A 15,961-nucleotide genomic window follows, 5' to 3' on the forward strand; every position below is an offset into this window, starting at 1 on the left:
AGAAATTACTCCATTATGGAGTAAGAAAAACTAAAAAAAGAGAAAATGTTATCCTACAAAGACAAAAAGAAGAGAAATGGACCAAGACTAATTCTTTTATCTTCCTAAAAATTGGATGTCCTTTGTCTTCAGAGTAGCTTGCTACTTATAGAAATGGATGCCTGACTTTTTCTCCATAGACGTATCTGTGGATGCCATAGATGCGACTGTGGTGACGGACGTGTCTGTAGATGCCATAGATGCGATTGTAAATTCTCACGGATGTGTCTACGGAGTTGTAGATGCATAAGTGGTTCTCTTCTTTTCTTTGGCAATTTGTTCCTTCTCTTTATTTCTCTTGTATTCTTTTTCCTACAAGATTTGTTAGAAGATATGCGGGAATATGATAGTATTATTCATGTTTTATTTATAAATCTTATTTTTTATATACAAAATTACATGAATAGTTTATATCCATCAATATCTGAGGCCACTGAAAATCCTTTTATTGATTTTAAGCAGAAATTGAAGAATGTGAATTTGGCATTAAAGCAGTGGAGTAAGGAGACTTTTGGAGACATATTTAAGCAGTTGACAATTAGAGAGGACATAGTGAAGATCAAATAACAACTATTTGAAGAAGCTCCAACTGAGTTAAATTAAATAGAATGGTACTTCATAAGGCTCAGGCTGAATTCAAGAGATACTTACACTTTGAAGAATAATTCTAGAGACAGAAAGCTAGTTATAATTGGTTTGAGGAGGGGGGATGAAATACTATATTTTTTCATAATCTGGTAAATGGAAGAAGAAGAAGAAGAAGAAGAAGAAGAAGAAGAATGAGGAGATTACATCTTAAAAAAATTCAAAATGAGCATGGAGATGTTTTTGAGGAGGAGGAAACAATTGCCCATGAAGCTATCAGGTTCTTCCAGAACCAATTTACTCAAGAAGGTGATAATATTGAGTTCTCTTTGCTTCAACACATTCCTGAGCTGATTTCTGCAAAAGACAATTCTGCCCTTTGTTTACTTCCCACTCTTGTAGAGGTTAAGAAGGCAGTGTTTGAGTTGAATGGTGATAGTGCTAGTGGTCCTGATGGATTCACGGGATGTTTCTTTTAAACATGTTGGGAGATAGTGAGTTTTGATGTGCTGAATATTACACAGGCTTTCTTTTCTGGTTATACACTACCAAAATCCATAACCCACACTAATCTAGTCTTGCTACCAAAGAAGAATGAAGTGATCACCTTTTCTGACATGAGGCCCATAAGTTTGAGTAATTTCATTAACAAGGTGTTGTCAAGGGTAGTACATAATAGATTGGAGAAAGTCCTGCCATCTCTTATATCTGCTAACCAATCTGGTTTTGTTAAGGGAAGGAACATCATAGAGAATGTACTATTGACACGGGAGATAGTTACCGATATAAGAAAAAAGGGCAAGCCAGCAAATGTTATCATCAAACTTGACATGACAAAAGCCTATGATAGAGTATCATGGTTATTTCTCATAAGAGTCTTGGTGAAAATGGGATTAGCCAATGGTTTTGTGGATATGGTGTGGAGATTATTGGCCAACAACTGGTATTCTATATTGATTAATGGGTAGTCTCATGGTTTTTTTTTATTCTGCCAGGGATGTGAAGCAAGGAGATCCACTTTCTCTAGCTCTCTTTATATTATCAGCAGAGGTGCTAACAAGAGCCTTAAATGCTTTGTTGATAAAATGATCTATATAAAGGCTTTGGGATGCCAAAATGGAGTGCAAACTTGAATCATCTTGCTTATGCAGATGATACCATCATGTTTACTGCTGCACATAAAATATCTCTAGATATGATAACGCATACTTTGCATGAATATGAGAATCAATCTGGCCAAAAGCTCAATAAACAGAAGAATGCATTTTATATGCATAGAAATGTGGCAAATGCTTTGGTGGATCAAGTACAACAGTGCATAGGCATGACTAGAGGGCAATTTCCTTTCATATACCTAGGTCATACAATTACTCATGCTAGGAAGAGAAGGTTGTATTATGCTGATGTTATCAAAAAAGTGAAAGATAGAATGCAAGCTTGGAAGGGCAGAATACTATCATATGGTGGGAAAGCAGTGTTAATAGCTAGTGTTCTTCAGAGCATCCCTATACATTTTTGTCTGCAATTGTTCCTCCCAAATGTGTCATTCTTGAGATTCATAAGATTTTTGCAAAGTTCTTCTAGAGCAATAAGGAAAAAGGTAAAAGCAGACATTGGTCATCCTGGCCTTATGTTTGCTTACCAAAGGATGAAGGTGGTTTGGGCTTTAGGTCTATGTTTCATGTTTCAAAAGCCATTTTTGCTAAATTATGGTGGAAATTTAGGACAGGTAGATCTGTTTGGGTCAACTTCATGTGGAACAAATACTGTAAAAAACATATTCCCTCATTAGTTCAATGGAAATGAGGATCCCAAGTCTGGAAGATGATGTTGGAGAATAGAGAAGTGATTGAGAAACAGATGTGGTGGGAACCTGGAAATGGAGCAGCAAGTCTGTGGTATGATAATTGGTGTAGGTTAGGGCCACTGCACCTGCAAGATGGTGTTCACATCAATAATCCTGATGCTGAAGTAAAAGACATATTAGAAGGAGGAAGATGGAATTTTAACTTGATGCAATCTCTGATGCCTGGTTACGTAGTGGAACATGTAAAGCAATACTTCTCCAATTATACAATCACTGATTATACAATCACAGATGAATGTGATCATCCATGGTTGTTGGTGACAACTTCTGGAAAATTTTCAGTAAGTAGTGCATGGGAATTGTTAAGAAGTGGACAAAATGATGCACATTAGTTTAGAAATATATGGGTGAAAGGACTACCTTTTAAGATCTCCTTTTTCTTATAGAGATTATGGAAAGCAAAACTGCCTATTGATGAAGTTCTAGCTAAAAGTGGCATTTATGTGGTCTCTAGATGTCTATGTTGCCCTTCTCCGCAGCTAGAATCAATGGATCATCTATTTCTTACATGTATATTTGCTACAAGGTTGTGGAAATATTATAGGAATTCAAGGACCTTTCATTCAAGTTAAACAATTGTTTAAATGGTGGGAGGTTAAGGGAAATGAGAAGACTAAAGCCATTTTTCAGGTTGTTCCTGCTGTCATTCTTTGGTTTATTTGGAAGAGAAGGAATACTGTGCTCTATGGAGGCTCTTACTCATATAATAGGGTGTTACATGATATCAATAATACTCTACATATGTTGACTAGATATAGATACCCATGGTTACAGAATCTACTTGTATCATGGCCTTATTTGGTGCAGTGCCTAGAAGAATGCAGGCCATCTATAGGATTGAAACTGGTTCAATTGAATAGACCTACTTTTGGATGGTATAAATGTAATACGGATGGTGCATCTAGAGGAAATCCAGGCCCTAGTTCAGCTGCTTTTTGTGTCAGAAACCATGAAGGAGATTTGATATGTGCTAAAAGGAGAAGATTACCTGATTCTACAAATATAGTTGCTGAGGTTGTGGCCACTAAAGAGGGGCTAGAGTTTTGCATCAGCAGGCAGTTAACACTAGTGATTTTGGAGATTGATTCATTGACAATGAAGAATATGTTGGATGGTAGTTGGGAGGTGCCTTGGAGTGTGGCAATGGAGATCAAAACAATCAATATAATGAGAGAAGGAGTGGAAGTGCAAAGTACACATGTGCTCAGAGAAGGGAACACACTAGCAGATTTTTTTTACTAACTTAGTTTTTTATTTTGCTGGTACTATTCAGTTCAATACTTTTCAAGATATTGCATCTGCAGGGAAAATATTACTTAATCTGGATAAATATCATACTCCTAGAGTCAGAACAATGACTATAACAAGAAAGGCTCCTAGCTAGTGCTGCTTGAATGTTATAGCAGTGATGTAGTGGAGTCAATTTAGCTTAGTGTTCATAGTTAAGGCAAATTGTACTATCTACAGAACTGACCTGAATGGTGGTATTGACATCTATGATGTTCATTCCATTAGGTTGGAACTTTTGATGTACAAGTTGGCCATACAGTGAACTAGTTTACTGATTCATAGGACTCTATTGCTCAAATTTCAAAAGCTGAAGTTGAAACAATGTAGAAAAGTCTTGATAGCCTGAAGAATATTCATTTGGTTTTGATTTCATTGCACCTGGTGAGAGCTTTGAGGTGTTCAAACATGGCATCAACCGAAGGCATCAAGTCTACTACACAATTTTCTGCTAATGCTTCCATGTCTGTTGTTTTGCTTCCTGTTAATTTGATCAGTTGATCAAGTTAACTGCTTCTTCTGTTTTTTCTTATGTTGGTCTTTTGATCAGCAGACTTTCTAGTTTTTTTTTTGTTCCTCCCCCATTTGTAAAACTATTCTGTTTGTTTATGCTATGAATAAGCCATTGTTTTAGTGGCACTTTGTTAAAAAAAAAAAAAAAGTGAGCGAGCTGAATTTATATTAAATTGATTGTGTTTTTAATTTGATGCCTTTCTTTTTAATATCAAAAATGGACACCAACATTTATGCGAGTGATATATAGAGCCCGTTTGGCTTAGGTTATAAGTTGCTGAAAACAACTCAGTTTTTTTGAATGTTTGGCTGGTCAGCTTATAAGTCATTTTGTGCTTAAAATAAGCTCAAAAAAATAAGTTGGGATAGCCCAACTTATTCTTTTTGGCTTATAAGCTGTTTTTTTTTTTAAGCTAAGCCAAACGGGCCCATAGTCGAGATGAATTTCATGTATTCAATCCAAAATTTGCACTCTTTCTAAATATTCCCCTCACCCCCCCCCCCCCACCCCCTCAATTTATACACTCAATTCATAAACACTCAACCATCTTGCAAATTTGAGAACAAGATAAATACACTTGCCACATGATAAAAATATAATCCCTCTGTCCTAATTTATTTGATACTTTTCACTTTTCGAGAGTTAAATAAGTTGTTCTTTGACCGAAATTTTTTCAGATGTCTTTTAAATTATTTGTTATGGTAACCTATAGTACTTTTTACGTAGGTTCCAACTATGTAAATTTTATTTCGAAAAATTTAAAGATTCTATGTTCAAACACACGGTCAAAATTAAAAAAATTGACTTTCGAAAAGCGAAAGATGTCAAATAAATTGGGACGGAGGCGCACCCACCCCCCTCCCCCCTCCCTCCCCCCAACCCAAATACCAAAATGTAAGGAGACGAACCAGAAATATGAAGGATGATGAATTAAAAGGCCAAATTAGTTGAATTTACATGAAATTACCAATGGAAAAAAATTTAGGTGAAGAAGATAGAAAAGAGCCTTGAATGGGTGTTGATAAAACATTGAAACTAGTTGTATTACTTGAGAAGAAAATAAATCTTATTTTGTGATTATTTCAGCTCTAACATTTTATTCTGTTCTTTCTATTTGGGAGTTTCTCTATATTCCTATATGCTTTCACTTTGCTTTACCGGAAGGAATCTGTCTGCATCTTCTATTTTAGAGCAATGGATTCTTCTCCGTCAAGGGAAATTGCTTTGGTCCCCTCCACCCATCCTCTTCAAGAGCTCTGGAAATAGGCAATTCCATTGGATCAAATAATATCAGATTGCTCAATTATTTTTGCCTTTAAGCCTGAATATGTACCGTTGTATAATCCATGCCTATCAATTAGTTTGCAATTCCCATTTAGCATAGTAACACTTTTACCTACAAACTCTTCTCTTCCTGCCATGTTTTAGTTCTTAAGAGCTGTGGAGTTTAGGTTCCAACTTCAGATAATATATATAGGTAAAACATTTTTAGAAAATCTCTTTCAACTGCTTGGTTGAGGCTATACTACAATAAGGGCACCCTTAAAATCAATTTATTAAAAAAGAATGCATAACTTTTATTGCAAAAACTATCACATACACAATTTCAAAACATGAAAAGAAAAAGTAGGGCCTAAAATCTTTTCACCTTATTGGTGAAACAAACATACAGAGACTTGGAAACATGCAAAGTAATAAAGTGGTTTGATATAGTAGAAATTAGGGAGTTTATGGACTCCCCGTGACCAAAGTGAGAGTACACTAACATTGAAACAAGCACTGCTTAAGTAATTGAGATTCCATGCCTATGAGTATGTGTTTCTTCTGCAGTGTGACCAATTTTGATCCTTCCTTTATTGAAAACTTGTTTAATTAGTAGCCCCTCTTCTCTTTTGCAGGAAGATATGCTTTCACATAAGGTATATTCTATGCTATTTTTTATAATTATATATGGTGTTCAAAATTTCCTGGCCAGATTAATTTGAATTTGCACTGTAAAAATCAAAGGCGGAACCACCTTAGACACGATATTGCTTGGTTGGAAAATTTTGTGGTTCTAACGAAACACGATAAAATAAATAAGAAAATCACTTAGCAAGTACTAATTAGGATCATGTATATTTAAGAAGGATCTGAATAAAACGTGTCAAACTTATGGGATCTTTATCTATGCCGAAAAGAAATAGACTATGACAAATTGTTCCAGCATTTCAAACGAAAAAACGCATATATTGAAGAAATACAGTTAACTACATCCTTTAATCTGTAAAAGGAAAAAAAGCACTATATATAACTGTACGTAATTCTGTTTACAAATTGAAAAGCTGGAATAGAAAAACTATTGAGATACATCTAAGATTTGAAGAGACATGTAGTCTCCTAGTTCATCTTCTAATCATTCAGTTCATAATCTTTAAATACACTTAGTCTTTATTCTCAAAGTACAAATAAACTTCACAAATCAACTTGACAATCTGGAGTACCAAGCAAAGGAACTTGACCCACAAACCCCTTCTTGTAGCCCACCAGCATGTCACAATTGACATGAACTCCATAGTGTTTAGTCCTTACAAATGCAGCTTTATATCTCATTCTCCCCAAAAACACCAGTCTCAAAGCCACAACTCCATAAACTTCATCTATCAGTAATCCATTTGCTGCTTCCACCGACACAGGTACCAATGCACTTCTTATCACTGGAGATAATACCACCGTGCTTTTTGTTTCCTGAAATTAAGGGTGTCGAAATTTAGCTCATAAAAATATAACTCACCTATTATGTCCAAGTCTTGTTGAGTTGGACTAGTCAGGAGACTAAGCTTTTTTATATTTGCCTAGCTTTAATAGTTTGTAGACATTGCACTGTATACTCAATGTACAACAATTATATAATAAGTGTATAATTAGTGTATATTATTACAGTATACAATGATTATACACAAATTATATCGTGATTATACTAGCTTCCATTTGTAAATTATAAAGATTATGATTATTTTTTGTTCTGGACTTTGTATGACTACTATATAGCATATAATTCTCTTTATGGATTAGCACATCAACTTAGGCGTACATCAAGTTAATCCCATCTAAAAGTTCCGGTCAATTTGAACATTCTTGTTGCTCAAATTGAGATATGCGTAAAAATAATTTTCTTTTTTGGGGTTTTGCTGGTTAGATATACGCATGATATATACAAGAAAAACTTTTTGTTAATATAATTTGGTAATCAAGAAAACTATAAGAGAACAAATACACTAAGAAAAATGATTTTCAATTGGACCGATTGTGCTATGATCCATAATTTAGTCTAAATTTACCTGTCCCTTTTTATTAAAGCAAAATTTGTACGGATTATGACCCAATTCATTTATTAATACAAGTAAAAATAGCTACTCCCTCCGTTCACTTTTACTTATCCACTTTAGACTTTTCACGATGTTTAAGAAATAATAAATGAAATGCATAATTTACCAATGTACCCATATTAATTGGTGCATATTTTTATTGGATTTCAAAAATGATTTGAAGTAAGTATTTAATACTATGGGTAAAACAAGACAAAATAAATTGTCTTATCTTGATTGATATGCTAAAAGTGACAAGTAAAAGTGAAAATCTATTTTTGCAATACTGGACAAGTAAAAGTAAACGGAGGGAGTACTTTTTAGTCCTGTCTGTGAAAATAACCACTATCAAAGAGTTTTATCTTTCATATATCTTGAAATGTTACCTGTATAAAAACTACTTCCTCAGTTTCAATTTGGTTGTCTGGTTTTAACTTGATACGAAATTTAAGAAAGTAAAGAATGACTTTTGAATCTTGTAGTCTTAAATGAAAGATATGTAGAAGGTATCAAAATGCCCTTTAATTATGTGCTCTTAAAGATGTCGTGTGGAAAGTTTGAATTATAGAGTTGTCAAAAAAGGAAAGAGACATTCTTACTGACAAAAAAGGAAACTAAGACAAACAAATTGAAACAGAGTGAATATAGTAACTAATTTTCAATTCAGAAGCTGAAAAGTGACATTTTGTGAAATTTACCTGAACTAAAGGTGGCAGCATAGCTGGAGGTGTAATTGCTTGACCTTTGTAGTAAACAAGAGCTGAAAATTGGTCATAATCCAAACGAACTCTCCTGTTTGGATTTCTTGCTAACACTGTGAATTGCATGATGCTTGACATATAAGGAGGGGATGTGACATTTAATTCATATATGGCAGCACCTACTAGACTAAAATTGGGCTCATGGGGTCTATAAATTAACCATCCAATGAGCACAACAAGACCAGCTAATATGAGTAAAATTAGCAAGAAAGTGCACAAAGTTTTGACTGGATTTTTATGTGATGGATACTTCTTTGGATCAGGGGGAGTCTTTTGTTGGCCGTGATCATTCATTTTGGCTTAATTTTCTTTGGTCTTGCTCCGAATTTCGCCTTAGAAGTAGCTTACTTCTTAAATCGATGTTGACCTGTATATAAGTTAGATGTAAAAGAAAGTCCCAATTAATGTAAGCACTAGTTATAGAAGGAAAAAGAAGAAAATTAAGAAGATTTTATAAGAGACTTACCTCAACTTTGCATAAGCAATTTCTTGAACGAAATTTCTTCTAGCTAATCTTAAACTTCAGCATTTCGTGCTTTAAAGTGGATGTTGACCTGTATATAAATTAGATATTGACAAAAAAGGACCCCATTAATGCAAAACACTAATAAAATAGAACAAAATCTTACAAGAGACTCACCTCTAATTTTACATAAGCAAGTTCTTGATGTATGAAAAGTGGCTAGTCTAATTATTAAAACCAAGTAGCTTAAGTAAAGGGGAGTTAGGCAGTGTTGAACTTGAATTGTTAAGTGAGTGATGGTGGTGAGAGAACAAAAAAGAAAAAAAAGAAAAAGTGGAATTAAAAGAGAGAATCTATGGAAGAAAAAGAAGAGAATTAGGTTCTCTCTTTGCTTAGTGATGTGATAAGAGAAAGAGAAACTAGCTAGCTAGTTGTTTTAAATGCAAATTCTGTTGTTTTCAACTTAAAGCTTACGACTATTTCATTAGGAAGATTCTTGGCTAGCTACCGACTAAAGTGTAATTTTGTGTTATGTGTAACGGTGGAATCTTATGATGTGATGACACCTACTTGCAAGTACACAAAACTGTAGAAATGACGCCAATTTTGGCCTGCTAGTTTGATTTCAAACCAAGCAGCAGGGCATGATTAGTCTCATCGAGCGAGAATTACATTCGCTAATAGAGCTTTCTATTATCGCACCTTAGAAAATGCAAATGCCAAGTTGAATGGTCTATTTAGTAGCCTAAATCCATGTACTCACTTTAACACGCAACTACGCTTTATTATTGAGCTTCGAATCAAACCATAAGCTTACTTGGAAGTAGGAGCTTGAAGTAGTGTTAGGATGCGTTTATTCTGTCAAAAATCCGTTTTAATTTTATGACAGACTTGTCTATCATAAATATTCTATCACAATTTTATTTTTTTCTAGTAGCGTTATAAGAGAGTAACTACTGAAACAAGCTCCATAAGGTTGCACCTAAAATTCGAAGAAATTACTTGAGAACTAATTGTATACTTGAAGTTAGCTCGTATGTGTTTAAAAAATATTTAATTTGTAAAAACTATTTAATTTAATAAAGCTTGGCAAATTTCAAGCCCCTCTTTCTTCTTCAGATCGCCTGCTTTGAAGTTTTGACCTATGCCTGACTTTAGACCCTAAGGTCTGATGTTTGGGCTTCCAAAATCAAATTTAGGTTCTACTGACTTCTACTTTCAGATTTAAACTGCATTCAAACTTCAAACTTCAGGCCCGAAGTTTGAAGTTTGATTCTGACATGCATTTCTCAAGTACCGAGTATGAGCCCGTTTGGCTTAGCTTATAAGTTGTTGTTTTTAACTTTTTTGAGTGTTTGGTTGGCCAGCTTATAAGTCATTTTGTGTTTAAAATAAGCCAAAAAAAATAAGTTGGCCCGTTTAGCTTAACTTAAAAAAAGCACCTTATAAGTTATTTTCAGCTTATAAATTACTTTTTTTAAGCCCATCCAAACAGGCTCTATATCAACTTGTGCAAGTTTATCAAATAATTAAAAAAAAGGATTGAGTAAATAAGGAAAAAGAGTAGAGCCTAAGGAGCGAATATATCAATTTGTTTCAATATAGTTTTATTTCATAAAAGATGAACCAAAAAAGAAAAAAAGAAGCTTGTATGACATTTAATACCATAAGGAAATTACTAAGTTGCAAATCCAAGTATCATAATGAACAATTCTCCTTTAATTGTTTCTTCTGAGATAGTAAAGATTGTATTAAAAACAACAGTAAGAATAATTTTCCTTCAATATTCTTCTGCGACTATTTACATAACACAAAATCAATGAAGTCTCAAGTTCCGTGCTCAATCAATGGTGAATAACAAACAACTAATTCTTCCAGATTTCACCTTCAAACGTTTCAAACTTGCTACCAAATGCAAGACAAATTTCACCTACTAAGTGTATAAACAAAGAAATAAATAAAAGTTGAAACATCTTGAGTTGCAACTATCATCAATCCCCTAATTCCCAAGCTTACAAGACACACACACAAACTACAAACCTGTATCTACGTTCATGGCTATACTACATTTGCCTACAAACGTTAGTGAGAGTAACTAATTTTCTCATTGATGGACTATTTGCATGTCGTCCTTCAAAGGCTGAGTTCCATTTTGCGGCTGACGAACAAATTGCCCTTTTACTCGGGGTCGCTGCTCTGCAAGTCTTTTCCTGCTTTCGTATCGAACCTGTGCAAAGATGATATCAGTATACTGAAAGACAAAAAGAAGATGCTTAACTAAATGTAGGCCACTTCTGAACAATATTGATGTATGTCTACAATTTGATCATTCAAGTGTATGGAAGATCAAAAGCTAATAGTAAGGTGTGTTGTTTCTTATAGAGGACGGAGCTTTATAACATGTCCACGATATATTTCTTATAAACTTTAGCTAATACCTTTCCAATCTGTTTTTCGAAGTAGAAGTTTGGAGAGTAGTTGTGTCTGGCTAATCAATTTGAAAAGCACTTTGGTCAATATTAGAGCAGTAATTAGTGTTTGGCCAAATTCCCAAAAATGCTTATGGGGAAAAGCTACTTTTTTCAAATTCTGAAAAACAGCTTACGCCACTACTCAAAAAGACTTACTTTTTTCTTAAAAGTTTAGCCGAACACCTCAACTTTCTAAAATAAACATTTTTTAAAGAAAATACACACTTTTGGCGTCCAGAAGCTTTGGCCATACAAGCTATAACTCTCTTAAGGACAAAATCTTAGCTAGCAAAGATTTCCGCCAAACTACCCAGAAAAGATTAGTTCCCTCTGCACTAGTTTAAAAATAATGCAATATATCTAAGTTGAATAATGACACAAGCACTAAGGTTATATATACCTTTTTGTCAAAGCACCTATCTTTCCGTTTTAACCGGAACTTAATGAGTGCAGCTTCCCTTTGACTGGTGCTATGACTCTCTGATTTTGTCCTATCATGACAAAGGACGTCATTGTAATTCAGAGTCTCGGAAGCAGGAGCTCTCTCGGGACTTGCAACTGCGAAGGAACTTTCTGTAGCTTCATCAGAAACACTTCCACAATGAGAGCTACTATGCTTATTTGTCACGCCACTTCCCAAATCACTAGATCCACAAGTAGCAGAACCGCATACAGCCTTTTCAACTGTTACTAAGTTTCTGTTATCTGCTTCTTCCGCATTATCATCAAATGGTTGCTTGTCATGCTCCAAATGTTGTACTTCGGAAGTTGAATAAGTCAAAGAACTTGTTTGGCTCTGTACTTGTTGAGAATCTGATTGTGTATTGGACACTGATATTGCAGCTTTACAGTTTCCTGGTTGGCGCATAACCAGAGCTGTTTCGTTTTCCTGACTCTCGGTCAATGTAGCATCACACTCCCAAGTAGAGGCACTAGAGCCTTCCTTCAATGGAGCTGAACAGCCAGTCAATTCAGAGAAAAGAGGTTGCAATGTCTTCGCATTTTCATAGCTGACATAGAAAAAACCTTTTGTGAATTTTCAGACAGCATCTGGAAACTAATTTAAGCAGTGAAGTTCCTTCATATTTGAGGAATCTGCTAAGCAAAGAGTACAATTCAACACCAGAATGTCAAAGAAGAGAAAGGCAAAACTCACTTGGAAAAGGCGGATGCTTTTGAATGGCTTATCAAGTTCTGCTCCTCCCAGGACGCTTCATCGTTTGAGCAACTGGGATTAAAGGTTGTCAAAGAAAGATCCAACCTGGAAGCGAGATTTGATTTCTCTCTACTGTCATGACAATGTCCGTCACTATTAGCCAAGTAATTTTCAAAATTCCCCATCAAGTCAACGGCTTCATTCAACTGGTAATCAACTTCATTAACAGTACACGCATTTTCACTATAACATCCCTGCTGCACTTCATTGGCCATAACCCTTGGTTCAACACAATGAGTGCCTTCTTCTGAACCAATAGCAACTGAGCTGTCAGGTGCAGTGCCGGAAGAATTTCCCATTCCAGAGCTGGTCATGTTTGCTACAGATGATAGTTTGTCAGTTCAAAGCTTGGGCATATACCTCCGTAATTAGAGAAAAGATAAAAGGGGATAGCTTGGCATACCTAGTGCTTTATTTTTTGGCATAAATGATCTTTCAACCATTTCAACACATTCTTCATGCCTTTCATCATTGCACATATTTGAAGCTTCTCTATGTCTAGAATAATTACTTGCTGTGTCATTCTCAGACACTTCTACAATTTTCTGATCTTCAGCAACTTTATTCTGAGGACGGCTCCTAGCATTTTGCTGATATCATTCAAGTGAAATAAAACAGCTTGTGTTAATTCAATTGATTAATTTTGATAACCATTCATAAATGTGGGAGTTGAAATGAACTATACATACGGTTTTTCTTCTCCAAACATGCTGCCACAGGTTCCTCAGCTCATTTTTCCTTATAGGCTTAATAAGAAAGTCGGAAGCTCCTTTAACCATGCATTTCAAGACTGTGCTAATGGAATCTTTGGAGGACATCACTGCAAAATAAATAGGCATATTAAGCATTCACAGTCCCTGTGAAATGAAAGACTAAAATAAGAGATGAGATCAAGAAAACATACTTATAACAGGTATGTTTTTGCACTTGTCATGCTCCACAATTAAAGTAAGCAGTGCATATCCGGATATTGACGGCAGGTCAACCTCAGTCAATACAAGGTCTATGTCATGAGGCCTTTCCTTTAGCATCTCCCATGCCTTCAAACCATCAGCAACTGCAGCAACTGTTTTGACAAAGAAATTATTATATCTTCGGTTCCAACAAATCCAAGGGTTCGAAATCTACAGATGCTATGTCCACAGTCACACCACAAGAATGCCAGTGTGCTGACACACATAAGATAATTACCTTTTTGTACCGCTCTAAGAAATAATAGCTGGCAAATGTATATGTAATGTATACTAAGTACAAATATACATATAATATACATATCGTATACACTAATATGCATATTATATACATAATAAGGGTATATGTTCTGTATATTTTGGCTAGATTAATTTCGGCTGACGGGCCAAAAATGAAAAAGCCCTTCTTTTAAGGGGTGGAAACATCAGTGGATGCAGAAGCAGACTAGGAGGAATACATGGAGTTATAATACCACCAGAAATCTCCAGTTGCAGGATGAGCGTGATATTATATCCTCCATGCTATTATTACCTGGAGAAAAGAGGAGACAAGTAAAAGAAAGGATTGTATTCTCAGTAACTGAAAGGCCCATGCTGAAAACGGTTCTACAGACGCCAACTATAGAAGACACGGGCAGGCTAAATGCCTAAAAGAAATCCTAAGAAACAATTCTATTTGTTTCTGATTAATTTGAAAGACACAGCATCATTGCCCTTGTTTTTGCTGGTTCGTCCGGCAAAAACATGCGGAGAAGATCAGATAATCCAATCCGAAACTTTAAGGTACTAGGTCCGATCTGAGACTTAGAACTTTTTTTCAATTGCTGACTTATGTAAATATTTTTTGAACTCCTCATTATATGAAGGTGTCCATCACCATCCTTAACATAATCCGGAATCTTAGTATCAATCAAAATCTTAATGTAATTAAGACCGAAGGCGCCGTTTGTTTGAAACTTTTTTAAGTTTGTTCAACTATTTTCAAGAAGTTTTTGCAAACATAAACTGTTCTTTTTGAAGAAATAATTTAGGGTCTTCTTCAAAAGAAGAGCTCATCCACCTACATAACACTAGCAAAGTTTCAAAAGACCTGCAACTATCAACATGGGTTGATTTTACAGATGGTCACTCAACTAGTAGTTATTATCTCATAAGTCATTTTTCTTCTTGATTTCAATTTCCTTCAAAGAAAGTGACTTTCTTAGATAATAACTACCGATTAGTTGAGTGACCATTTGAGAAATCGAACTCCGCTTAGCATGCAAAAAGTTTTGCTCTTCATTTTTTTTTTTTTTTTTAATTTCATTTCACAAACGTTGTCCAAAGCTGCTCCTTACGCACCCCCATAATTCTTGAACATCAACTTCCAGTTTGACAATAGAAAAATGACAGTATCTGCCTCATTTAGTCAAATATACACCAAGTATTTTGCACAAAAGGGAAATTTTCATTTCAAATACTTAAGATCTACTCAAAACTTGAAGAATAAAGCAAATCAAATCAACAACTCAAATAAAGCAAAAAAAAAATAGTATTTTTTAAAACACACAAAAGTTAAGATGGTTCACCTCTATGACTACATTTACGGAGCAGAGCAGCAATAATCTGACGTGTACAATCATCTGCTTCTACCAATAATACCCTTAGCACCATTTTTGGCAAATCTCCTCCTCCTTCACTCATCATCACTGCTTCACTTTTTTCTTACTACTCGGAGCAATAAAATCTCAGTGGATCGTAACTGCAAGGCCACTCTGTCACTTACACAATATCCAATATTTATGGTGGCTCAATAAAACTAATGGACAATATTTGGATGTCAGATTTAAAACAGATCTTAATGGAGAATCTGCAGTTAGATGGAAATGGTATTTCTAGCCAACAAGTTTTCACTTAAAATACAAAAAGGACTAATGGGTTTTCTTTTCTTTCAAGTATTCCCGAAGAAAAATATATAGGGCGGCTCAATAAAATTAACGGTGAATACTTTAGATGTCCGATCAAAACAGAGTGGGTAAAATGTAAAAGCTAATTGGTTATCTTTTTCGGAGTTTTCTTCAAGAAAATATCAAGGCGGCTCAATAAAATTAATGGACAATATTTGAATGTCTGATAAAAAAATAAAAAAAATAAACAGATCTTAAGAGGGGTATTTGTTAAAAATCAGGTTTGGTTTCTGGCCATGGAAATTGGGTAAAATCTAAAGACGGGTCGTTATTGGTTTGTAGATGAGTTGGCTTAATTTTCGTCCACAAATTTGATCTTGTATTCGATTCTTTTCTTCAATAAATCAAAATCGTGGTGTTGAAGGCTTCACAGGCATAAGGTGGGACCTATTAATTGAGATATTTGGTTGGGCATTGCCATGTTTATGTGGGTACCACTATAAAAAAAATCACTTGGCTAGGAATAAGGGAATAAAAGATTTTAACTTTGAAAT

The 15,961-nt window shown here is 34.9% G+C and overlaps 2 protein-coding genes across 3 annotated transcripts; both read right to left on the reverse strand.

Moving 5' to 3' along the window:
* Positions 1 to 6,580: 6,580 nt before the first annotated feature.
* Positions 6,581 to 9,300, reverse strand: LOC132632020 (NDR1/HIN1-like protein 1). The gene is made up of 4 exons (XM_060347805.1): positions 9,041 to 9,300; positions 8,867 to 8,954; positions 8,338 to 8,767; positions 6,581 to 7,019 (listed from the first exon to the last, which is right to left on the reverse strand). The coding sequence occupies exons 3-4, from the start codon at positions 8,692 to 8,694 to the stop codon at positions 6,747 to 6,749; spliced, it is 630 nt and encodes a 209-aa protein (XP_060203788.1). The 5' UTR covers positions 8,695 to 8,767; positions 8,867 to 8,954; positions 9,041 to 9,300; the 3' UTR covers positions 6,581 to 6,746.
* Positions 9,301 to 10,609: 1,309 nt separating this feature from the next.
* LOC132632027 (two-component response regulator-like APRR9) lies at positions 10,610 to 15,723 on the reverse strand. 2 transcript variants are annotated; one of them, XM_060347820.1, is made up of 8 exons: positions 15,090 to 15,723; positions 13,995 to 14,053; positions 13,455 to 13,616; positions 13,240 to 13,370; positions 12,954 to 13,140; positions 12,491 to 12,869; positions 11,735 to 12,344; positions 10,610 to 11,090 (listed from the first exon to the last, which is right to left on the reverse strand). In XM_060347820.1, the coding sequence occupies exons 3-8, from the start codon at positions 13,579 to 13,581 to the stop codon at positions 10,968 to 10,970; spliced, it is 1,557 nt and encodes a 518-aa protein (XP_060203803.1). In that variant the 5' UTR covers positions 13,582 to 13,616; positions 13,995 to 14,053; positions 15,090 to 15,723; the 3' UTR covers positions 10,610 to 10,967. The 2 variants fall into 2 exon arrangements, with proteins under 2 accessions (XP_060203803.1, XP_060203797.1); XM_060347814.1 differs by lacking the exon at positions 13,995 to 14,053 and having other exon boundaries at positions 15,090 to 15,722.
* Positions 15,724 to 15,961: the final 238 nt, after the last annotated feature.

Source organism: Lycium barbarum, chromosome 1, assembly GCF_019175385.1.
Source record: "Lycium barbarum isolate Lr01 chromosome 1, ASM1917538v2, whole genome shotgun sequence".
NCBI classification, from domain to species: Eukaryota; Viridiplantae; Streptophyta; class Magnoliopsida; order Solanales; family Solanaceae; genus Lycium; species Lycium barbarum.

What these genes read in the sequence shown, in the direction of transcription:
- LOC132632027 (XM_060347814.1), bottom strand. Translation starts at nt 15,207, where the DNA reads ATGATGAGTGAAGGAGGAGGAGATTTGCCAAAAATGGTGCTAAGGGTA. An exon ending in ATGTTTGGAGAAGAAAAACC is followed by an intron (nt 13,141 to 13,239) that starts GTATGTATAGTT and finishes GAATGATATCAG; the next exon opens with CAAAATGCTAGGAGCCGTCC. An exon ending in ATAGGTGCTTTGACAAAAAG is followed by an intron (nt 11,091 to 11,734) that starts GTATATATAACC and finishes ATCTTTGCACAG; the next exon opens with GTTCGATACGAAAGCAGGAA.
- LOC132632020 (XM_060347805.1), bottom strand. Translation starts at nt 8,694, where the DNA reads ATGAATGATCACGGCCAACAAAAGACTCCCCCTGATCCAAAGAAGTAT. An exon ending in TGCTGCCACCTTTAGTTCAG is followed by an intron (nt 7,020 to 8,337) that starts GTAAATTTCACA and finishes CCTTAATTTCAG; the next exon opens with GAAACAAAAAGCACGGTGGT.